Source organism: Mytilus trossulus, chromosome 2 (assembly GCF_036588685.1).
Source record: "Mytilus trossulus isolate FHL-02 chromosome 2, PNRI_Mtr1.1.1.hap1, whole genome shotgun sequence".
Classification (NCBI taxonomy): Eukaryota; Metazoa; Mollusca; class Bivalvia; order Mytilida; family Mytilidae; genus Mytilus; species Mytilus trossulus.
The window spans coordinates 55,498,224-55,524,580 of NC_086374.1; the positions used below are offsets into that span (position 1 = coordinate 55,498,224).

At 32.4% G+C, this 26,357-nt stretch overlaps 1 protein-coding gene across 3 annotated transcripts in view; it reads right to left on the minus strand.

The window, feature by feature from the left end:
* Nucleotides 1–5,516: 5,516 nt before the first annotated feature.
* LOC134707612 (uncharacterized) overlaps nt 5,517–26,357 on the minus strand; it is a 29,158-nt gene continuing 8,317 nt past the window's right edge. For all 3 annotated transcript variants that reach the window (XM_063567554.1, XM_063567553.1, XM_063567555.1), the window contains 8 exons: nt 26,238–26,314; nt 21,680–21,732; nt 20,486–20,597; nt 19,042–19,165; nt 17,376–17,440; nt 16,480–16,662; nt 12,922–13,030; nt 5,517–10,252 (listed from right to left, as the gene is read on the minus strand). In XM_063567554.1, coding sequence (XP_063423624.1) covers nt 9,617–10,252; nt 12,922–13,030; nt 16,480–16,662; nt 17,376–17,440; nt 19,042–19,165; nt 20,486–20,597; nt 21,680–21,732; nt 26,238–26,314 — 1,359 coding nt within the window. In that variant the 3' untranslated portion in view covers nt 5,517–9,616. The remainder of the gene's footprint in view (nt 10,253–12,921; nt 13,031–16,479; nt 16,663–17,375; nt 17,441–19,041; nt 19,166–20,485; nt 20,598–21,679; nt 21,733–26,237; nt 26,315–26,357) is intronic.

Genomic DNA, 26,357 nt, shown 5'->3' on the forward strand with positions numbered 1-26,357 from the left:
CATTAAGGTTAGGGTTATAGATAGCATTCGGATTAGGATTATAGACAGCATTAGGGTTAGGGTTATAGAAAGCATAAGGGTTAGGGTTATAGACACCGTTAGGGTTAGGATTATAGACAGCATTAGGGTTAGGGTTAAACACAGCATTAGGGTTAGGGTTAAAGGCATTGTTAGGTTAAGAGTTATAGACAGCAATAGGGTGAGTGTTATATGGTTAGGGTTATAGACAGCCTTATGGTTAGGGTTATAGACAGCGTTAGGGTTAGGGTTATAGACAGCATTAGGGTTAGGGTTATAGACAGCATTTGGGCTAGGGTTATAGACAGCATTAGGTTTAGGGTTATAGACAGCATTATGGTAAGAGTTCTAGACAGCATTAGGGTAATGGTTATAGACAACATTAGGGTTAGGGTTATAGAAAGCATCTGGATATGGGTTAAAGACATCAGGGTTAGGGTTATAGACAGCATTAGGGTTAGGGTTATAGACAGTATTAGGGTTAGGGTTATAGACAGCATTAGTGTTAGGGTTATAGATAGCATTCGGGTTAGGATTATAGACAGCATTAGGGTTAGGGTTATAGAAAGCATAAGGGTTAGGGTAATAGACACCTTTAGGGTTAGGATTATAGACAGCATTAGGGTTAGGGTTAAACACAGCATTAGGGTTAGGGTTAAAGACATTGTTAGGTTAAGAGTTATAGACAGCAATAGGGTGAGTGTTATATGGTTAGGGTTATAGACAGCCTTAGGGTTAGGGTTATAGACAGCATTAGGGTTAGGGTTATAGACAGCATTAGGGTTAGGGTTATAGACAGCATTTGGGCTAGGGTTATAGACAGCATTAGGGTTAGGGTTATAGACAGCATTAGGGTTAGAGTTATAGACAACATTAGGGTAAGAGTTCTAGACAGCATTAGTGTTAGGGTTATAGACAACATTAGGGTTAGGGTTATAGAAAGCATCTGGATATGGGTTAAAGACATCAGGGTTAGGGTTATAGACAGCATTAGGGTTAGGGTTAGAGACAGCATTAGGGTTAGGGTTATAGACAGCATTAGGGTTAGGGTTATAGACAGCATTAGGGTTAGGGTTATAGACAGCATTAGGGTTAGAGTTATAGACAGCATTAGGGTTAGGGTTATAGACAGCATTCGGGTTAGAGTTATAGACAGCATTAGGGTTAGAGTAATAGACAGCATTAGGGTTAGGTTTATAGACAGCATCAGGATATGGGTTAAAGACATCAGGGTTAGGGTTATAGACAGCATTCAGATATTGGTAAATATTTAATTCTCTGTAGATGTAAATAAAAAAATCTCGCATTTCCTCTTTGACTTATCAAACAGCAGACAATATACATCAGTTGAACTAGTTTTTCATGAAATTGAAATAGTTCTAGAGTTACATGTTAATGTCACCGTGTTGGTCTCAAACAAGTATAGGAAACAATTTTTTTCAAGAAATATGGTTAAGCAGTAACGTTGATTGTCACAAATTCTCATAAATATGAGAATGTTTTTGATGAAAAGCGTAATTATACATATAAATTGCCTCCAAAGCGGCTTTCATGTATAGAAAAAAGCTTCAACAGTATAATAGAAACATAAATTAAACAAGATTTTATCGCAAACATAGGACGTTATTATGGATTTCAACAGGCCAATTTTTTCCAAATGAAGCTTTTATGGTTAAATATTCATAAAGCATCCAATGTAAAAGTATTCGAAGCTATAACTTTTAGGAATTTGTGTTCCTCGACGCTCTTCCACTTCGTCCTTTTTTATTTGGGCGTCACTGATGAGTCTTAATCATTTTTTTTTCTTAGTATGGGATTTCGCTATATTTTTCTATAACTTAACTTTATCTTATACTTAATTGAAAAATAAAATTTTACAAAAATGGGGTCACTGTTCATTTACGCTCACAATCTGCCTTCGAAAGAAGTATACATTTTTGTAAAAATACTTTTATACTAATAGGAGAAAAAGAGGTAATGTCGAAATAACTAAGATACAGAAATCGCTAAAATTTTACAATAGTTTAGTTTAAGTACAGCTTATTTGAAAATAGTAAAACAAAGTTTAGGTCACCGATGAGTTAAAAATAGATATTTCAATTTTAATGCCCAAAAAATGGCATTTGTTGCACCAAAAGGGAGATAATTTCGAGTTTTTTTTAATGATACATACATTTTAAAAGTCATCTGGGACCAAAACGAGTTGATTTATTTGAATGATTTTTGAACCATCTGATAAAGTAAGAGCTAATAAAGTAATAGATAAAAAAAATAATGGAAATAAAAATGTTTAATTTTCTTCTGAATTTTTTATAACCGGGTGGTCAAGAAGTTCTACAAAACATCTTTCCAAATTTTTAAACATTTCAGATCTTTCCAAATTTTCCAACATTTCAGATATTTGTGTTTCAGTTGAAGGTCTTTGTAGTAGTTCTCTTGGATTGTTGTTAGTTTATTGATTCTTCTAAACTCGCACATGATATTTTACTATTTTTGATTTTGACTTATAACAGTGTTTCCCTCTTTCTTTGCATTGAGTATTATGTGAAACAGTATAAGGTTGCAATTGGTACAAGTAATAACTAAAAGTCGACTTTCATCATTGCATATTTATATCACTGTCATGATACAGAAAGTATTTTTGAAATAAAATGTTATCGAGACAGCATTAGGGTAAGGGTTATAAACAGCATTATATGGTAAGGGTTGAATACAGCATTAGGGTTAGGGTTAAACACAGCATTAGGGTTAGGGTCATAGACAGTATTATAGGGTAAGGGTTGAATACAGCATTAGGGTTAGGGTTAAACACAGCATTAGGGTTAGGGTTATAAACAGCATTATAGGGTAAGGGTTGAATACAGCATTAGGGTTAGGGTTAAACACAGCATTAGGGTTAGGGTTATAGACAGTATAAGGGTTAGGGTTATAGACAGCATTAAGGTTAGGGTTATAGATAGCATTCGGATTAGGATTATAGACAGCATTAGGGTTAGGGTTATAGAAAGCATAAGGGTTAGGGTTATAGACACCGTTAGGGTTAGGATTATAGACAAAATGCAGGGTATACGTCAATAAGACTTAAAAGAAATACAATTTAGACATCTATGCACATTAGGGTTAGGGTTAAACACAGCATTAGGGTTAGGGTTAAAGGCATTGTTAGGTTAAGAGTTATAGACAGCAATAGGGTGAGTGTTATATGGTTAGGGTTATAGACAGCCTTATGGTTAGGGTTATAGACAGCGTTAGGGTTAGGGTTATAGACAGCATTAGGGTTAGGGTTAAACACATTGTTAGGTTAAGAGTTATAGACAGCAATAGGGTGAGTGTTATATGGTTAGGGTTATAGACAGCCTTAGGGTTAGGGTTATAGACAGCATTAGGGTTAGGGTTATAGACAGCATTAGGGTTAGGGTTATAGACAGCATTTGGGCTAGGGTTATAGACAGCATTAGGGTTAGGGTTATAGACAGCATTAGGGTTAAAGTAATAGACAGCATTAGGGTTAGTTTTATAGACAGCATCAGGATATGGATTAAAGACATCAGGGTTAGGGTTATAGACAGCATTAGGGTTAGAGTTATAGACAGCATTAGGGTTAGGGTTATAGACAGCATTAGGGTTAGAGTTATAGACAGCATTAGGGTTAAAGTTATAGACAGCATTAGGGTTAGAGTAATAGACAGCATTAGGGTTAGGGTTATAGACAGCATTAGGGTTAGGGTTATAGACAGCATTAGGGTTAGGGTTATAGACAGCTTTCGGGTTAGAGTTATAGACAGCATTAGGATTAGAGTAATAGACAGCATTAGGGTTAGGTTTATATACAGCATCAGGATATGGGTTAAAGACATCAGGGTTAGGGTTATAGACAGCATTAGGGTTAGGGTTATAGACAACATTAGGGCTAGGGTTATAGACAGCATTAGGGTTAGGGTTATAGACAACATTAGGGTTAGGGTTATAAACAGCATTAGGGTTAGGGTTATAAACAGCATTATGGTTAGGGTTATAGACAGCATTAGGGTTAGAGTAATAGACAGCATTAGGGTTAGGGTTATAGACAGCATTAGGGTTAGAGTTATAGACAACATTCAGGTTAGGGTTATAGACAGCATTAGGGTTAGGGTTATAGACAGCATTAGGGTTAGAGTTATAGACAACATTAGGGTTAGGGTTATAGACAGCATTAGGGTTAGGGTTATAGACAGCATCAAGGTTAGGGTTATAGACAGCTTTAGGGTTAGGGTTATAGACAGCATCAGGGTATGGGTTAAAGACATCAGGGTTAGGTTTATAGACAGCATTAGGGTTTGGGTTATAGGCAGCATTTGGGTTAGGGTTATAGACAGCATAAGGGTTAGAGTTATAGACAGCATTAGGGTTAGGGTTATAGACAGCATTAGGGTTAGAGTTATAGACAGCATTAGGGTTAGAGTTATAGACAGCCTTAGTGTTAGGGTTATAGACAGCATGAGGGTTAGGGTTAGAAACAGAATTAGGGTTAGGGTTATAGACAACATCAGGGTATGGGTTAAAGACATCAGGGTTAGGGTTATAGACATCATTAGGGTTAGGGTTATAGACAGCATTAGTTTTAGGGTTATAGACAACATCAGGGTATGGGTTAAAGACATCAGGGTTAGGGTTATAGACATCATCAGGGTTAGGGTTATAGACAGCATTAGGGTTAGAGTTATAGACAACATTAGGGTTAGAGTTATAGACATCTTTAGGGTTAGAGTTATAGACAGCATTAGGGTTAGAGTTATAGACAGCATTAGGGTAAGAATTATAGACATCAAGTTTATACATGGTTGAGGTTGGGATCTGGACCCATATGAGGATCCAAGGGTGGGGGGCTATCCCCCCTTTATTCGTGGGGAAAATTTGGTTGGTTGTTTAGGGATTCACTGAAGCATGACTGAAGAGTCCCCCTTCTTTTTTTAGGTCAGTCAGTGGGCCCCTAATGTATAGTTCTTGATCTGTCACAGTAACTGTTTACAAGATACAAGCATGTTTAAATTTTGAAGGGGTCACAACTTCCTATGTCCAACTTCAAATATTTTGGGTGGTTTGACTATAATTTAAAAGTTTTTCTGGTCATATTTTTTGTATTCCAGAATTGAAAGTATGAAAAAAATGCCCAATTAGTTATTCATAACGTATTAGCCAGCTAGATAATAAGTTAATAATAGCACTCTTTACAACATTCAGTGGGATAAACACAAATCTAGGGCGGTAGCATAAGACAGCTTAACTGCCGAAAACAAGTATTACAGTGACCTTTATTTGCCTCCTTCTATGGCATTTGGTAGCTTGTTCTCTCATTGTCTCCAGGTGAACTTATGGCTCACAATACCACATCATCTTATTTCTATATTGTCAAGATTTAAATAAATTTCCTAAAGTGAACAAATGTTCTACTCAAATGGCCATATATGTGACCTAAAAATAACATAAAATATTTCTTTATTTTCAAATCAATTTATTGAAAATAATTTGTTATACAAGTTATATGTTTAAAATATCTTTTTTTCATTATGAAAATGAGTTTCTATATATAGTCAAAGAACAACACATGAATACTTACATTATAGGGATAATGTAAGAACTTGAAATCAACCTTCTGTTGTGATTGTGAGCAAGAGACATTACATAAAAACGAGGAAATTTGATACAAAAATCAGTTTGATAATTCTTTAGGCAAGTTCCATTTCAAAATACATGATACCCACAGATAATAGGACAAGCAAATATTTTTCTTCAGATTTTGAGATTAAAAATGTCTATTTCCTATATAGGCCATTGAAAAAAGCTGGTCTTGTGACCTTGACATAATGCCTTAATTTGTTGTAGAGATGTGATTATGAGTTGAAAACTCAATAAAACATTAATTCTATTTCATTAAAAAACTTTGACTTTTTACTTCTTCAGTTCCAGTATTCAGTCAGACCCTATAGCTACTTTGGCTGGCTTCCTGTAGAAACTGGTTTAACCTAATGTTTCATGTCTGTACAAAGTCAGGACAATAATTTGTTGTTTGTACATTTTTTTTTAGAGAAGCCAGGAGTGGGGTTGTAGGTAATGTCTGTTGTACTGACCAATGTTTTTGTAAATTCCTTTTTTACTTGTTATATTATTGCATAATTGAAGATTGAAGTACATGTTATTAATGAATTGCCTGCCATGCCACATGATGTATAGAATTTAATCTTGTGACCCTTCAACAATCCAAATTTGGGACTACTTTTTATCAAGTTTTCCCACCCCTGTCAGGGATCTGTGGGAAGCATGAATATCTAAATAGATCTTTAAAATCAGAGTACATGTATAACCAACTCTTAACTGATCTAAAATAACAAGGTCAAAGAAACACTTTTAAAAGTTACATTTTTTACAATAATTAAAACATATATGTACATCTATAAAACAGAATTAAAATAAGAATTAACAGTGACAAACAGAAAATAATATAAGACTGTTTCAGAGTTAAATATTTAAAATAACAGGAAAGCAATTTTTTAATATACAATTAAAACCAGAAATTCACATTTTCATCCTGTCTTCAACAAGAGGCACACCTGTGCCTGTTTTGCTCACTTTGTCAAATGTTTTTGAGTGGTTTAAAGTTAAATCATAAGAAATATCTAAAAGATTTAATTAGCACTGAAGATCTTAACATTATTTTACTATAATTGATATTGCACAAAAATTATGTCAATTTAGTGCTAATATTTTCAAAAATGGAACAAATAATCAGAAGGTAATCTTCACTTATTGAGCTGAGTCTCGGAAATCGGTAAATGCTGCCACTATCACAATAAGTTGTGTTGCATAGAAATTACAAAGAATTTTAGTAAAATACCAAATTCTTTTAACATTTCAAACTACTTAAAAATAGTTTAACAATTAAACGTCAGATGGATATTATATTACAATAATATATAAAGTTCTGAATTTTAATATAACTATTATTTCTATAAAATTCACACATATCATATATATAGCTAGTTCTATTATATTTGTATCACATTTTCAAAACATTTATTTTTTCTTCCTTTTATATTACAGAATCTAACAAAATTTCCAATACCGGGCAAGACTTATGTATGAACAAATTTTTTTTAACAATTCACTTGGAAATAATATAATACATAAACTTCTGTTCAGAAAAAGGATAGTGTAAATTATCTCCCTTGTATTAGCCAATCAAAATCTAGCATGTGAACCTGAAGTATAAAGATATTTTGTTCTCCTTTCATGATAGACAAACATACCTAGATAAATTTCTATGAAAATCTAATTAAAACTTGTATACTATTGCCCTTATTTCAAAAGCTTTTAAACTTTTCAACTATCAACAAATAAGTGTGAATACTCCACTTTTACATCTAAACAAACAATTATCTTTCTTCTTAAAACTTTCATTTTTTTTTTTAAGTCAACAATACATATATACTTTTTATAGAAGTAAACATTAGATTTAAGGCAACAATACATATATACTATTTAAAGAAATATACATCAAAGACAAACAAGCTATAATTTCCCAATCAACTAATTTTTTAAACCAACAAATTTGATATCTTTACTCCAATAACAACTCCCTATTTCAAACTGATTTAAAAAAATATGTATTTTTATTTAGATTTGCAACAGAAAGTTTGGTAGCACTAAAACTATTTATATATACACAAAATAAATGTATTACCATAGCAACCATTTATCACATTTGTTCATGATAAAGAAGTTGTATACATAACTTTTCAAAAAATTGCTGTACAAAAATAATTAACATTATACACAGTGAACACATTGGGGTTCCCAGAGACTGATAGCCAGATCGAAAATATGCCAGATAAAACGTAAATTATGTACAAAAATAATAAAAACTTATATTTTTTTGTATTCTCAGTACTTTCTCAAGAAATACATTAAAGAACTGATTGCAGCATCTTTAAAAGTATCTAAATATGTGTTACATGGTACTTTATTTGAACTCTAAAAAACTTGGAAACAAATTAAGAGACTTTTAAAAGTGTTTCATTACCCCCTCTACTTTTTTAAAAATAACTTTTACTTCAAAATTGTAAAATCATGAAATATCAGTACATGTCAAAGTGATAAGCGACACATTTTTGCTGTAAAGTACTTAAATGCTATTAATATTGACATAACACTAAGGCATGAATACAAATATTACCTATTCCAATCTATGAATGTACACAAGTATCTGGCATATTTTTTATCAGGGAGGATTTTTCAGTAAACAAACAAACTGTACATATGAACAATAATTTACATTATTTAAATTACATTAACACTCAAAATTTTATTCAGGATATAAAACAATCCTGTTCCTTGGATTGAACCACATAATATGATCTAGTTCTCATACAACTGAGAATGTGTAAAAATTTGGCTGCCTTCTCCAAGTTGCTGACATTTAAAATAAAGAACAAATTTGCATGATAATTAAGAATAAGCAAGACAATTAAGATTCTGATTTTTTGGACATGTGAATTGGCATACATTAATATGTATCAAAAGTACCATGCTTATAACGTTGGCTTAAAAAGCTTTAATTCAAGGTTTCAGAAGTCACAAGTTATTAATGCACCATAGATATCCCAAGGAGCATCAAACAATAACTTCTAAGGCCCTTTGAATTACCATACAATAACTAGTGGTAGTTTCAGATCTTTGTAAACTTTCATGTTTAATTTTCTTTTTCCTTGCGTTAACACTGAAATTAATTGTAGCCCCTAAGAATTTTCAGGACAGGTAAAATTAATGTTTTAGGACCCTTGTTGTCATATATGTTATCAAACTTCAATAAATATATATGAACTTTTAAACATGAAAATATATAAATATAATGAAAAATAGTAGCTTATAATGACAAATCAGTGTTACTTTTTAAATGTTGAAAATATTAACAAAGTATTATCAAATAAGAGTGCTCTTCTGAATAAAAGTAATAATAAAAAAACAAATAATATTTGTGACGTAGACAATAATGAATCAAAACACCCAACATTGATACAGCTTTCAATATGTATTTCTAATAGATAGAATTTTCATAAAATTACTCATATACTCTGAAATCATTGAAAATTATTTTTGTAGAACTCAAATAACTGAATCATTTTGTAATCACCTTTAACAAATCAGTAATGTTCATACTAACAAGTTTTAAAGTACAATTACAATAAGTACATGAAGTCAGCTCAAAACCTGTATATGCTCAAAGTACTTGCAATTCATTTAAGCATTTAGAATATGCTTCATTCAGTTTTTGCATGTGCAAATCTAAATAATGATATCCATTATATATTTATAAACAATCTCCTTTTACAGCCATTGCATGCTATAGCATGATTTTTTAATTTTACATCATTTTCATACATCTAAACAACTCAAAATATTTGGATAATTTCTTCAGGTTTAATCAGATTACTGAAAGCTATTTTGTTTTTGTAATTAACTAAATCAAAAAATTTCACAAATTTCATGCAATAAGCATTATTGACAAAAAGTAATGAAATATATATCTATATTCATTAAATGTACATTTAAAAGCAGAGTTTCATCATTTGGTCTGTAAACCTTCCCACTGAATTAAATACTTTGTTTTCCCATCGTTAGTGACATGTTTACCAAACACATTGTATTTCTCGCCTTTTTTGAGACGATCAGCTGCTCCAAAGTACTGACACATATTATTTCTTATCTGAGCCATATTAACAGGCTCAGATTTCACACTTTCTATTGTTTGCACATCTAGAACATTAAAATATGATGTAGTAACTCGTTTCCGCTTACTCTGCCTCATAGGCTCTGTGGGTGTGTCCACTGCTTTACGCTTACGTCCACGAGACTTTATAATATTCTTTATCTCTACTTTAGAATTCCCTGAGGTGATCGATGGTGGTGGAGTCGGTATGGCCTTAGTTGGATCGTCTTTAACCGATGAAACAGCTGACTCGACAGAACTCTGTGACACAAGATCACTCTCGTATTCCATAAACAAATAATTAATAATTTCATTTTTTCGTTTATGATGTGCAAGTTCTTCTTCTTGTTCAAAGAAATGTTTAAATGGATGATTGAAACCATCAAAGTTTTTGGGTGGCGGTATCAGAGCCTCTAGAGCATGCTGATTGGCTACTATATCTGTAGGTACAGAGTTTTCACTGTCATAACCTTTGTACTCTTGATTTCCAGACTGAAAAAAGACAAAAAACATTAATGAAAAGCACAAACTTTTGTTTGGTATTTATAATATGCATGAAAGATTCATTAGTATTCTTGAGATACCAATTTTAGTGAATGAAGATTAACCATGAATATCAATTTTCCACATAATACAAAATTTCTATAGGCTTAGGCTTGTATTTATGATATTAATTTCAATGAAAAACTAGAGGCTCTAAAGAGCCTGCGTCGCTCACCTTTGTATATGTGAATATTAAACAAAGGAAGCAGATGAATTCATGACAAAATTGTGTTTTGTTGATGGTGATGTGTTTTTAAATCTTACTTTACTAAACAGTCTTGCTGCTTACAATTATCTCTATCTATAATGAACTTGGCCCAGAAGTATCAGTGGAAATGTTAATTAAAAATTGACTATAAAGGACAATAACTCCTTAGGGGGTCAATCGACCATTTCGGTCATGTTGACTTATTTATAGATCCTACTTTGCTGAACATTATTGCTGTTTACAGTTTATCTTTATCTATAATAATATTCAAGATAATAACCAAAAACAGCAAAATTTCCTTAAAATTTCCGATTCACGGGCAGCAACCCAACAACAGGTTGTCAGATTCATCTGACAATTACAGAGCAGATAGATATTGATCTGATAAGCAATTTCACCTCAAGTCAGATTGCTCTAAATGCTTTGGTTTTTGAGTTATAAGCCAAAAACTGCATTTTACCCCTATGTTCTATTTTTAGCCTTTGTGGCCATCTTGGTTGGTTGACCTGGTCACGCCACACATTTTTTAAACTAGATACCCCAAAGATGATTGTTTCCAAGTTTGGATTAATTTGGCCCAGTAGTTTCAGAGGAGAAGATTTTTGTAAAGATAACTAAGATTTACGAAAAAATGGTTAAAAATTGACTATAAAGGGCAATAACTCCTAAACGGGTCAACTTACCATTTTGGTCATGTTGACTTATTTGTAGATCTTACTTTGTTGAACATTATTGCTGTTTACAGTTTATCTCTATCTATAATAATATTCAAGATAAAAACCAAAAACAGCAAAATTTCCTTAAAATTACCAATTCAGGAGCAGCAACCCAACAACCGATTGACGGATTCATCTGAAAATTTTTGGGCAGATAGATCTTGACCTGATAAACATTTTTATCCATGTCAGATTTCCTCAAAATGTTTTGGTTTTTGAGTTATAAGCCAAAAACTGCATTTTACCCCTATGTTCTATTTTTAGCCGTGGCGGCCATCTTGGTTGGTTGACCAGGTCACGCCACACATTTTTTAAACTAGATACCCCAAAGATGATTGTGGCCAAGTTTGGATTAATTTGGCTCAGTAGTTTCAGAGGAGAAGATTTTTGTAAAAGATTACTTTAATTTACGAAAAATGGTTAAAAATTGACTATAAAGGGCAATAACTCCTAAACGGGTCAACTTACCATTTTGGTCATGTTGACTTATTTGTAGATCTTACTTTGCTGAACATTATTGCTGTTTACAGTTTATCTCTATCTATAATACTATTCAAGATAATAACCAAAAACAGCAAAATTTCATCAAAATTACCAATTCAGGAGCAGCAACCCAACAACCGATTGACTGATTCATCTGAAAATTTCAGGGCAGATAGATCTTGACCTGATAAACATATTTACCCCATGTCAGATTTGCTCTAAATGCTTTGGTTTTTGAGTTATAAGCCAAAAACTGCATTTTACCCCTATGTTCTATTTTTAGCTGTGGCGGCCATCTTGGTTGGTTGACCGGGTCATGCTACACATTTTTTAAACTAGATACCCCAATGATGAGTGTGGCCAAGTTTGGTTTGATTTGGCCCAGTAGTTTCAGAGAAGATTTTTGTAAAAGTTAACAACGACGCCGGACGCAAAGTGATGGGAAAAGCTCACTTGGCCCTTCGGGCCAGGTGAGCTAATAAAAGAATCAACAGTAAAAGTACTCGGCTGACAATAACTGCTGTTTATGTCACTATGTATTTTAAGAAACATAAAAAATCTCAAGTGCTTTTGTCACACAACTTATGCACAAGTAAGAAGTGTCGCTCATCTTGGTCTATGTGCATATTAAACAAAAGACACAGATGGATTAATGACAAAATTGTGTTTCGGTGATGATGATGTGTTTGTAGATCTTACTTTACTGAACATTCTTGCTAATTACAATTATCTTTATCTATAAAGAACTTAGCCCATTGGTTACAGAGGAAAATATTTTGTGGACAGTTGTCTCATTGGCAATCATACTACATCTTCTTTTTTATATTAACTCATTAGAATGGGTTCCATGTTTACAAATAATATTTTTAAAGCTGATATAGTTTTCACTCTTATTCAATCAGATGGAGCACTTTAAAAAAGTCAGGAACCTGTTGTTCAGTGGTTGTTTTTTGTTGATGTGGTACATATAAAATGTTTCTCATTTCTTATATAGATAAGAACATTGTTTTCCACTAGTAATTTTGAGGCCTTTTATAGCTTGCTGTAAGGTATGAGCCAAGGCTCTGTGTTGGTGGCCGTACTTTGACCTATAATTGTTTACTCTTTACACATTGTGAATTGGATGGAGAGTTGTCTCATTGGCACTCATACCACATCTTCTTATATCCATTAACAAAGATCTTGTAGACTTTTAATACATAAGTACTTACTGCCGACTGAAGAAGATTCCTGCGTACTTTGTCTGACTTGAATGCTATTGAAACATCAATTTCTAATCCTTTCTGTTTGCTCTGCCATGGCAAGCATACAGGTGATGTACTGAAAAATTTACAAATATCATAAGAAGGCTTTTTAATTTAAAAGGATGTGAAATTGTATAAATAAACTTCCAAAACTCCTAAAGAACTCCAACTTTTGACAAGCGCACAGGTTTAATGTGTTTTCATCATAAATCACCCCTGATGTTACAGTTCAGCAAAGAACAATAATTCCTTCAACCATTAAATCTAAATTATTTCAAGTGATTAGAATAAGAATAAAGAATAAAGAATAAGAATAAGATAACTTTTATTTGTCAATAATTACACCCATAAAGTGAAAAATAATTAATACAATTTATGATATATACACATGATACATGATTTAACATTGCTTTTGTTGATTACCTGATTACAGTGATAAAAAAATTTGTAAGGGTTCCGCGGAACCCAGTGTCTCGCCTTCTTTTGCTGTAAATCACAGGCTCAACAAAAATCAGGAAAAAAATCAATAAAAATATTCCTCTTGATACTATCTTTTGATTGTAAGAAGCTTCTGTCCAAGTTTTGTAAAAATCTACGATAGTTATTGAATCTTATAAATGTTTTGAAAACTTTAACTGCAGACTGTATGTAATGTTAATTGGAAGAAAATTTAAGTCCATTCAAAAGTAAAACCACAGAGTGAATGTAATGTTTCCCCACAGAAAAAACTAAGTCCATTTAAAAGTTAAATGTGGAAAAAATGGAATTTAATTTTTACTTCTGGATACTATCTTATGATCATGAACAAGCTTCTGTCCAAGTTTGGTACAAACCCAGGATAGTTTAAGAAAGTTATTAAAATTTTAAAAACTTTAACCACAGAGTGAATGTAATGTTTCCCTGCAGAAAAACTAAGTCCATTTAAATGTAAAATAGGAAAAAAATTGAATTTTATTTTTACTAAATTTACTGCTGGATACAATCTTATGATCATAAACAAGCTTCTGTCCAAGTTTGGTAGAAATCCAGTATAGTTTAAGAAAGTTATTAAAATTTCAAAAACTTTAACCACAGAGTGAGTATTTGTGGATGCCGCCGCCGCCGACGACAGAATGTAGGATCGCTTAGTCTCGCTTTTTTGACAAAAGTCGAAGGCTCGACAAAAAATAAAACAAACATTTGCTATGATCTATAAAGAGTTCTGTGACCTATTTTTTTTGGACATGTATGCACAACCAAGTCTTCTTTGATATAATAGACTGAATAATTTATATCTAATTAAAATAACATCCATTTTTTTAAGTTTGAAGAATTTGACACTTTTAATTACAACCAGCGACGTCTAGAGTCAGTGAATTTTTTTTTATCACATTCTAAATTAAAGGCTCTAAAGAGCCTGTGTCGCTCACCTTGGTCTATGTGAATATTAAACAAAGGACGCAGATGGATTCATGACAAAATTGTGTTTTGGTGATGGTGATGTGTTTGTACATCTTAATTTACTGAACATTCTAGCTACTTACAATTATCTCTATCTATAATAAACTTGGCCCATTAATTTCAGAGAAGATTTTTGTAAAAGATAAATTACTAAGATTTACGAAAAAATGGTTAAAACTGGACTTAAAGGGCAATAACTCCAACAGGGGTCAACTGACAATTTCGGTCATGTTGACTTATTTATAGATCTTACTTTGCCAACATTTATTGTATTTTAAAGTTTATCTCTATCTATAATAATATTCAATATTCATCTGAAAAGTTCAGGGCAGATAGATTTTGACCTGATAAACAATTTTACTTCATGTCAGATTTGCTTTAAATGCTTTGTTTTTTGAGTTATAAGCCAAAAAATGAATTTTACCCCTATGTTCTATTTTTAGTTGTGGCGGCTATCTTGGTTGGTTGACGGGGTCACGCCACACATTTTTTAAACTAGATACCCAAATGATGATTGTGGCCAAGTTTGGTTTAATTTGGCCAAGTAGTATCAGAGGAGAAGATTTTTGTAAAAGATTAATTAGATTTATGAAAAATTGTTAAAAATTGACTATAAAGGGCAATAACTCCTAAAGGGGTCAACTGACCATATCGGACATGTTGACTTATTGGTAAATCTTACTTTGCTGAACCTTATTGCTGTTTACAGTTTAATTCTATCTATAATAATATTCAAGATAATAACCAAAAACAGCAAAATTTCTTTAAAATTACCAATTCAGGGGCAGCAACCCAACAACGGGTTGTCCCATTCATCTGAAAATTTCAGGGCAGATAGATCTTGACCTGATGAACAATTAAACCCCGCTCAGATTTGTTCTAAATGCTTTGGTTTTTGAGTTATAAGCCAAAAACTGCATTTTACCCCTAAGTTCTATTTTTAGCCATGGCGGCCATCTTGGTTGGTTGGGCGGGTCACCGGACACAATTTTCAAACTAGATACCCTACTAATGATTTTGGCAATGTTTGGTTAAATTTGGCCCAGCAGTTTCAGAGAAGAAGATTTTTGTAAAAGTTAACGACGACGGACGACGCCAGACGCCAAGTGATGAGAAAAGCTCACTTGGCCCTTCGGGCCAGGTGTGCTAATAAACTAGAGGCTCTAAAGAGCCTGTGTCGCTCACCTTGGTCTATGTGAATATTAAACAAAGGAAGCAGATGGATTCATGACAAAATTGTGTTTTGGTGATGGTGATATGTTTGTACATCTTACTTTACTGAACATTCTTGCTGCTTACAATTATCACTTTCTATAATGAACTTGGCCCAGTAGTTTCTGTGGAAAATGTAACTGGTAGTAAAAGTTTACAAATTTTATGAAAATTGTTAAAAATTTACTATAAAGGACAATAACTCCTTAGGGGGTCAATTGACCATTTTGGTCATGTTGACTTATTTGTAAATCTTACTTTGCTGAACATTTTTGCTGTTTACAGATTAACTCTATCTATAATAATATTCAAAATAATAACCAAAAACAGCAAAATTTTCTTAAAATTACCAGTTCAGGGGCAGCAACCCAACAACTTTTTTAAATTAGATACCCCAATGATGATTGTGGCCAAGTTTGGTTTTATTTGTCCCAGTAGTTTCAGAGGAGAAGATTTTTCTAAAAGTTAACGAAGACGGACAACGCCGGACGCCAAGTGATGATAAAAGCTCACTTGGCCCTTCGGGCCAGGTGAGCTAAAAATTAGATTATTCATTTTCTTATGAACGTATTTTTCTTCACATGACATAAACCCAGATGTTTTTTATCTTAACATCTTTTTTCAAGTTCTGAAATTATATCTTTTCTTTTCTTTTCTAAAATTGAGCACTGTTATAAAAATTGAATTTTTGTACCCCACCTCTTTTCTAAATTAGTTGTGTTTTTATTGAAATACAGTAATTATTCTTTAATAATTAAACCTTTCCACTTATTTACTATGTTATTGGTATGTGTCAAGGCTGATTCAAGTCTTCAAAGGCAGTTTAACTTTAAAATATTTATCAACCATCTTATTTCCTTTTATGAATCTTACCACTGTGAAGGCATAAAACATTTAAAGTTTTTGCCTTTTTCTTTGTATGACATCATCACTTCATGGTTGACCTGACCTGTGTGAGGCAACATGACCATAGGTGCAGGTGGTGGTATCCTTACTCGTAGACCAAAACATGGTTTACCCATAGGCTTCTTTCTGTTCTCCTTCTGATTAGTAAATCTGTAAAATAAGTCACAACATGGTGAATTCATCTACATAGAAGACATCAAAACTCAGTTCAGATGGTCCAATTGAAAGATAAAAAATATTGTATGTCCAATGAGTCAAAAGTCAATTCAGATGGTCCCATTGAAAGATAAAAAATATTGTATGCCCAATGAGTCAAAACTCAATTCAGATGGTCCCATTGAAAGATAAAAAATATTGTATGCCCAATGAGATAAAACTCAATCCAGATGGTCCCATTGAAAGATAAAAAATATTGTTTGCCCAATGAGACAAAACTCAATTCAGATGGTCCCATTGAAAGATAAAAAATATTGTATGCCCAATGAGTCAAAACTCAATTCAGATGGTCCCATTGAAAGATGAAAAATATTGTATGCCCAATGATTCAAAACTCAATTCAGATGGTCCCATTGAAAGATGAAAAATATTGTATGCCCAATGAGAATCTGATCTGAACTCTGAAAATACATTCTATTTGTATATATATTTACACAGAGCTTTAGCTAGGTGTACAATAATGAATATTGACCAATGTTGTAAAAGCATAGAGCATGCTATGAAAGAAATTTTATACATCACATTACATCTTCACTTGCTTACTCCCCATTACTTACATGGCATGCTTGTTTCAAAATTTTTTTTTAGAGATTTTATAAATAAATAATGAGGTTCAATTGAGGGTACTTACAATTTTATTAACTTACCTTGATTTATATCCATTCAAAGAGTTAACAACTTTTTCTCGTAAACTGTCCTTGTCAGCTGATAACTGAAAGTGGAATGAAGAAATTATAAAGTGGCAACATAATAAATCATAAGTTACCACAAACTTTTAAAGCCATTTTAAAAGGGGATGGAGTGCATCAATTTTAAATTAAACGTAGTTTCAAACAAGTGAAACTGCGAGCTACTGCTCACTGATGATACTCCCGCTGCAAGTGGACAATTTTAATAGTGTAAAAATATGCAAGTGTTCAGTAAACAGGAAGTTGTTGAGTGTTTTATCTGAAAACACATCACACGATAAAGCTGACTTGTATTAATCCAGAAACCAAATTTCAGAAAACCTTGTATTGTAGTTCCTGAGAAAAATGTGATGAAAATTTTCAACTTGGTTATCATGTGGAAAATAATACAAGTGCTCAGTAAACAGGAAGTTGTCGAGTGATGAATCTGAAAACGCATCACACAGTATGAAAACTTATATAAATCTTGAAACCAAATTTCAGAAATCCTTGTATAGTAGTTCCTGAGAAAAATGTGACGAAAATTTTCAGCTTGGTTATCATGTGTAAAATAATACAAGTGTTCCATAAACAGAAAGTTGTAGAGTGATGAATCTGAAAACACATCAAACGGTATAGCAGACTTATATAAACCCTGGAACCAAATTTCAGAAATCCTTGTATTGTAGTCCCTGAGAAAAATGCGACGAAAAATAATCATGAGACGGACGGACTGATGGATGGACAGAAGGACTGACAGACAGAGGTAAAACAGTATACCCCCCCCTTTTTTCAAAGCAGGGTTATAATTATTTAATTGTAGTAAGAGTAAGGCACACCAAGTTGTTATTCAAGTCACCATGGCATTTTTAAGTCTTGTATTAAGCTGAACTTCCTTCATTATATAACAGATGTTGCTTGTGTAGAAAGGGACATAGCTGCCACTCAAAGTTTATATGTAATTTACAGTTCCTTCATTCATGATGTTAAACGTAAGTCTGGTATCAACATTCATTCTTTTATAATTACATTTGATGTATGTTTCATTATAATACGTTATACTGATTGGCTAACTGCACATCACATGTTATTCCATAAGCAATTGCATTACGCAATAAAACTTATCATTCATAATGACAAGAGGTCCCACAATAAAGTGCACAGGTAAATTAAATAAAAACTTGATAAAAATAGTGTTTTCATAATCCGAGCTAAAAAATGTAATTATAAGTATTGAATGCTTCTGTTTGTAAATTTATAGGGTTGTAAAAGCGTTGACCGTGTGCACATTTTTAGAATGAAGCGCTTCTGAGCTTCAGACAAAATGTACTTTGGCCAACAATTTTACATCCCAATAAAGTTACAAAAAGAAGCATTCAATTCTTAATTGGTCATGCATTTAAAGAAAATCTAACATTTCACAAATTTACGAAAAAATCGATCCGCAACCATTGCATCCTTATATAAAAAATTCCAAGAAATGCCATCCCCAGTACAATTTTTTATGAAACTATTTTATCTGATATCATTGGGATATCTGAATTTGTTGTGAAAAATCATATCAATTCATACTGTAATAAATTTAAAGATTTTTTTGTGTGTGATGGCAAATGTTGTACATCATAAATAAGTAGTTTAGACTTACAGAATTTACTTGTAGATTTTCCAAATTACTGGTGATGAATTCAACGATGGTATCAACATCAAAGAATTTGTTCCATCTGCCTTCTATTGTTAGGTTGTATAGAGTTAAATGTACTACATCCACCCTGTAAATGTTAAAATAAAACAAGCATGAAGCATAATGTTCAGACATCAAAGATAAGTTGAGTGCATTACTGTGGATTCATTTATTTTCGTGGGTACCAATTTTCTGGAATTGAGGAAAACTTGCACTTTAGTGAATATTTGATTTCGTGGCTTTGCCAACGTCTTCATACATACCTATAGACATGATAGAAAATTTGTAATTCTTTGGACATTGGTATTTAAGGTTCTGGGGTAATTACATATTCCACGAAAAATGGTACCCAACAAATAATAAGGAATCCACAGTATTGCAGTCATTCAGCAAACTGCCCAATTCAGTTAGTGTGGATTCATTCATTTTTGTGGAATGAGCAAAAGTTTTATATTCCAGAATATTTTATTTCCTTGTTATACGGAGTCAGCATACAGGCCGATAAAAATTTGGAATATGTCAAACTTTGGAATATGTGGTTCACCTTCACCTACAATTTTCATGAAAATTAGTATCCCATGAATAAAGATGAATCCATAGTACCATGTACCTCATTTTATGTAACAGTTGTTTGGAAAATCAAAAAAAAACAATTGGTTATTATTTGTTTAATACTGTGCTAGTGCTTTTTTACAATGTTTTTTGTCATTTTACATGTCTAAAGGACAAAAGTCATCCCAAAACTATCAGCTTTGATTGAAATCCTCCAATTTTTCATATAATTTATATTTCCAAAGCAAACAATTTCCATAAAATTCAATAGGTACTGGGTTTTTTTACTCAGTGGAGAACTTGTTGGTATATAAAATCCTCTATAATGTTCTTTTTTTTAAATCTTCTGAGTGTGTTCTGAAGAGTGCTCACAATGCATATTGAGGGATGCATCAATCATTATATGGATGTTTAATGGGGAATGTGTTCATGAGACAAGATGATGCCACTTCTTGCATATAAAGGAACATAACTCAAGGACAGTAAAAGTGCCCCTTCACAAATTTGTACCTGATTACCTGATGAGTTTTGTGTACTAAGCATTCATGTTTAGTGGAGGCAAACTTTAATACTACAAAGGACATCAAAATTCACCAACTTTTTCATTTATAAAGGGGCATAACTCAGAGGTAAAAGTGAGATCTCCTAAGTTCACAATTGATCTAAGTTTTGTGATCATGGGTATTCTTTACAAGTTTCATAAAATTTGGTTTGTCAACTACAACTAAAGTTAGAGAACAGAAACCAATTTCAACATGAACAGACACAGAAGGGTAAAACTTAATGCCCTCACTGCATACAAAATATCATCATACTAATTGAGGTTCTAATAAACTATATTGTCCACCAAACTTACCATTTTAAATCTAGTCTTTTGATGTATTCTGGTCCAGTGTTGCAATGGGAACAAACAAATAAATAAAATCTGTCACCATTCATTAGAGGGTATTCTAAACATTGTATACAGGCTGAAAAATAAGAAATCAATAAAGATTGCACAAACAATTAGAAGATACTTCAAAAACAAAGTTAGAATGCTACAAATAAATAGAAGGTTGACATATGGATTGGAAACAGACTTACAAAATCAAGTAGTACAACTTTACAAAAGCAAAGAATTATTTAAGTTATGTAGTATCGTTACTCTGCTGTCTCAATTGAGGGTGAACGTTGGCTTCTGTTAAAACATTTAAACCCACTGTATTTTTATACACCTGTCCTAGGTCTGAAGCCTATTGTTCAGTGATTGTCGTTTGTTGATGTGGTTCATAAGTGTTTCTTGTTTTTTTTATAGATAACATTGTTGTTTTTCTTGTTTGAATTGCTTAACACAAGTCAATTTGGCTCACTTTAGATAGATTGCTGTTCAGAGTGTACACAAGGCTCTGAGTTGAAAGACCTACTTTGACATTTTATTGTTAACCTTGCGACTTGGATGGAGAGTTGTCTCATTGGAACTTACACCATATCTGATAAGAACATCTTGTTTACTTCTTTACATGCCTAAATATTACCATTTATGTAGAACACTACTCTATATAACTAGGTTTAAATCTTAATATTTCAATTTATAGATTACACATTTCTTAACATTATTGCAAGGAATTTACATCAAACCTCAAACATCTCTTTTCTATAAATAGAAAATGATACAAATCTTATACCCTAACATTTTGCAACTGACTAAAACTTGAGTGAAAATTTAGTATTAACAATGGCAGGGTCATACAACATTTCCTAATAAAATAATGTAGTATGAAATACCTTTAACAAATTGTCACCATCAAATAAATTTCATTCAACATTAAGTGTTATCACCCTCCAAAAGTTTGTCAAAAGGCTATATCTCTTTTTCTAAACATTATCTTGAAGCTTTTTCAATAAATTTAATTTCAATTATAAATATCATGATACAGGACTTTTCAAGGCTTACTTTTTTAAATGTTAAATTCAATTACTTTATTTAGGGATATCATGACATATATAATTCCTGGCTTGAGGAACTATATCTACAATATTAATTTGATACCATACTTCAAATTAATCATACCTTCATGAAACCATTGTCTACATCTACAGCATTGTAACATCTTTAGGAACCAGCTGCAAAGAAATCAAAATAAATTTCAGATTCACCTGTTGTATCAAAGTTTTTCGAGAGAGCCATCTTCAAACAGCTAGTTGATTTTTTTCAAAATATATTTCACTCATATTTGTCTGCCTTTAGACAATTGAGGATTGGAAGAAGGCTATTGATCATAATTAATCAACTGCTGCTGTGTTGATGGACCTCTCGAAAGCCTTTGATTGCATTCCTCATAATTTATCAATTTGAAAACAAAAGGCATATGGGTTATCTGAAACAGCTTTAAGCTTGATAGACAGCTATTTAAGTAAAAGAAAACAATGTGTAAAAGTTGGTATAGATATAAGTACCTGGAAAAATATATATAAAGGTGTGCCGCAAGGCTCTATATTTGGACCTGTACTTTTTAATATTTTCTTGAATGACATTTTTCATTTTGTTTCAAGCAGTTCATTGTATAATTATGCAGATGGCAATACTTTTGTCATATTCACACTCTGATATAGACACTGTGGTAAATATTTTAGAAAAGAAAGCTTAAAGCTAATAAATTGGTTCTAAATCATATGAAGGCCAACCCTAACAAATTTCAGGCAATAGCCAAAGCAAGAAAACTGAAAATAAACATATTTCATTTAATTTAGATGGTTATATTATACAAATGTGAAAAAGAAGTGAAATTATTGGGTGTAACAATTGATTATCAACTTAAGTTTGATGCCCATATTTCCAACTTTTGTAAAAAGGCATCAAGATAATTATATGTACTTAAACGTATTGGTAAACATTTAACAAAATTAGGTAGACTTACTATATATTATTCATTTATCATGTCAAATTTTAATTACTGTCCTGTAATATGGCACTTCTATGGTGATTGTAACACCAGAAAAAAAGAGAAAATACACGAGCGTGACCTAAGCATGCTAAGATTTATATATGAAGACTATTGTAGTACTTATAAACAACTGTTAATTAAATCAAAATTACCAAGCTTAGAAATCAGAAGAACTAGAATGATAGTAAAAGAGGTATATAAAATTATTATTAAACGATGTCCATTATACCTACATGAACTTATTGAAATTAAAACAAGAGTGCACACACTGAAATGTCTCGCCTTCTTTACTAATCATTGATATTATGTTGAAAGTCCTAAGTATAAAGCTTTATTACAACTGTCACATAAACTTAACATTAACCAAGATAGCTAAACAAAGACCAATGAACCATGAAAATGAGGTCAAGGTCAGATGAACCATGCCAGGCAGACATCTACTGCTAACAATGCTTCACTACAACAAATATAGTTTTAGAAAAATAGACCAAAACACAAAAACTTAACACTGTGCAATGAACCTTGAAATTGAGGTCATGGTCAAATAAAACCTGCGGGACTGACATTTAGATCATAATATATTTCAGTACACCAAATATATTTGACCTTTGGCATATAATGTTAGATAAAAAGACAAAAACTTAAAAAATTAACTTTGACCACTGAACCGTGAAAATGAGGTCAAAGTCAGATGACATCTGCCCGCTAGACATGTACACCTTACAATCATTCCATACAACAAATATAGTACACCTATTATATAAAGTATGAGAAAAACAGACCAAAACACAAAAACTTAACTATAACCACTGAACCATGAAAATGAGGTCAAGGTCAGGTGACACCTGCCAGTTGGACATGTACACCTTACAGTCCTTCCATACACCAAATATACTAGACCTATTGCTTATAGTATCTGAGATATGGACTTGACCACCAAAACTTAACCTTGTTCACTGATCCATGAAATGAGGTCGAGGTCAAGTGAAAACTGTCTGACGGGCATGAGGACCTTGCAAGGTACACACATACCAAATATAGTTATCCTATTACTTATAATAAGAGAGAATTCAAGATTACAAAAATTCTGAACTTTTTTTTCAAGTGGTCAATGAACCATGAAAAGGAGGTCAAGGACATTGGACATGTGACTGACAGAAACTTCGTAACATGAGGCATCTATATATAAAGTATGAAGCATCCAGGTCTTTCACCTTCTAAAATATAAACCTTTTAAGAAGTGAGCTAACACCGCCGCCGGATCACTATCCCTATGTCGAGCTTTCTGCAACAAAAGTTGCAGGCTCGACAAAAATGTAATTACTCTTTTAGAAATAACAACATAGCAGATGTTCCCAGGGTAAGGACAACTTCCCATGGGCTACACTCATTTAGATATGCAGGAGCCAAACTCTGGAACGAACTGCCAAATAAAATGAGGGAAGAAATGCCATTGGGTCAGTTTAAAAGTTTGGTTGGTAATTGGGAGGGCAGTTCGTTTCAGTGTTCCTCCTGCAGATTGCAATGAGCTGTAGATCAGTTTATTTATTTATCTAGTATACTCTGGCTTTTAAATTATTTGGCATAATTTTTTATTTGTGTTCTTAATGCTTGAATTACTTTTAGTGCTTTATTATAGCTATTGCATGAATGTTAGTTTATCTGCATTTTATGTTTGATTATATGCTTTAATTGTGCTTATTAATTGCTGTGCTTGATAACATTATTTATTTTGCATGATGTGCTTTATGTTTTATGTGTTTTATGTATTATGATATGTATGTCAGATAAAAGCTCTACAGAGCGTATGTTGTATTGTTATATGTATAACCGACTTTAAATAAATGTTTTATGCTTTATTTTAAACAAAATGATATGCTTTATAAAGCATTAAACATAACTCCTTAACAAAAAAATGTTTTCTTTTAATATCCACATTAATTTACATATAACAATTTGAAAAGTATTGGTTGAAAGGTTCTCAAATTATTGCATAGCAATTACTGAAAATTTTCAATCAATGAAGAACCATAAATGCTAAATGACAAAAGTTTAAATGATTATGTACTTTGTCTCAAATTTGGCATCAATAAAAACATTGAAAAGTGAAAAGCAATGGTAAATGGGTTTACAAGTTATTGCACTCCCACAACATAAAGTGCAATTTTGCAATTGATCAAGGACAATAACTCTTCAACAGAAACTAGAGGCTCTCAAGAGCCTGTGTCGCTCACCTGTTACTGTATTTACTGATGTCGGTCATCTTGGTTGGTAGGTGGGGTCATTAGACACTTTTTCTAAATAGATACCATAGTGATGATTGTGGCCACGTTTAGTTTAATATGGCCCATAGTTTTAGAAAAGAAGATTTTTGTACAAGTTACAAAAATGACGAAAATTTGTTCAAAATTGACTATAAAGGGCCATTACTCCTTAAGGGGTACTCTTACAATTTTTATCATGTTGACTTATTTGTAGATCCTACTTTGCTGAACAAAATTGCTGTTTACAGTTTATCTCTATCTATAATAGTATTCAAGATAATAACTAAAAACTGCAAAATTTCCTTAAAATTACCAATTTTAGGGCAGCAACCCAATAACGAGTTGTCAGATTCATCTGAAAATTTGCTAGGGGATAGATCTTATTCTGATGGACATTTAAATCTTGAAAGATTTGCCCTAAATGTCTTAGTTTTAAAGATATAAATCAAAAACTGCATTTTACCACTATGTTCTAATTTTAGCCATGTCGGCCATTTTGTTTGGTAGGCGGTGTCATCAGACACATTTTTCAAACTATATACCACAATGATAATTATCGCCAAGTTTGGTTTAATTTGGCCATGTAGTTTCAGAGAAGAAGATTTTTGTACAAGTTACAAAAACTGACGAAAATTTGTTAAAAATTGACTATAAAGGGCAATAACTCCTTAAGGGGTTGACTGACAATTTTGGTCATGTTGACTTATTTGTAGGTTTTACTTTGCTGAACATTATTGCTGTTTACAGTTTATCTCTATCTATAATAGTATTCAAGATAATAACAAAAAACTGCAAAATTTCCTTAAAATAACCAATTCAGGGGCAGCAACCTAACAACGGGTTGTCTGATTCATCTGAAAATTCTAGGGCAGATAGATCTTGACCTGATTAACAATTTTATCCCATGTCAGATTTGCTCTAAATGTTTTGGTTTCAAAGATATAAGCCAAAATATACATTTTACCCCTGTGTTCTATTTTTAGCTATGGCGGCCATCTTGGTTGGATGGCCAGGTCACCGGACACATTTTTTAAACTAGATACCCAAAGGATGATTGTGGCCAAGTTTGGTAAAATTTGGCCCAGTAGTTTCAGAGGAGAAGATTTTTGTAAAAGTTTACGGACGACGGACGACGGACGCCGGACGACGGACGCCAAGTGATGAGAAAAGCTCACTTGACCTTTCAGGTCAGGTGAGCTAAAAATGAAAAATTATTAATATTGAACTTGACCTTCATTTTGTCACCTGTAACAAAAATAATTTTCTTGTGCATCTTTAAAAATATTTCATCATTTTGTAAATATTTTAAACATTCTTATATTTACATATTAAATAGTGTGTTAAAATTAGGCAATCTTTAAAAATATTTAATATATAGATTTGTTTGAATCCTATGACTTTCTTTCAAGTATATTTATACCTTCCAGGGCCTCCACAATAACAGTAACACTGTTCAACATTTGTCTTGTGCTGAGCATCCCAGGTTAATTTGTGTATCTGGGGAAAAAGTATTCATTATAATGTACATATAAATTTATTT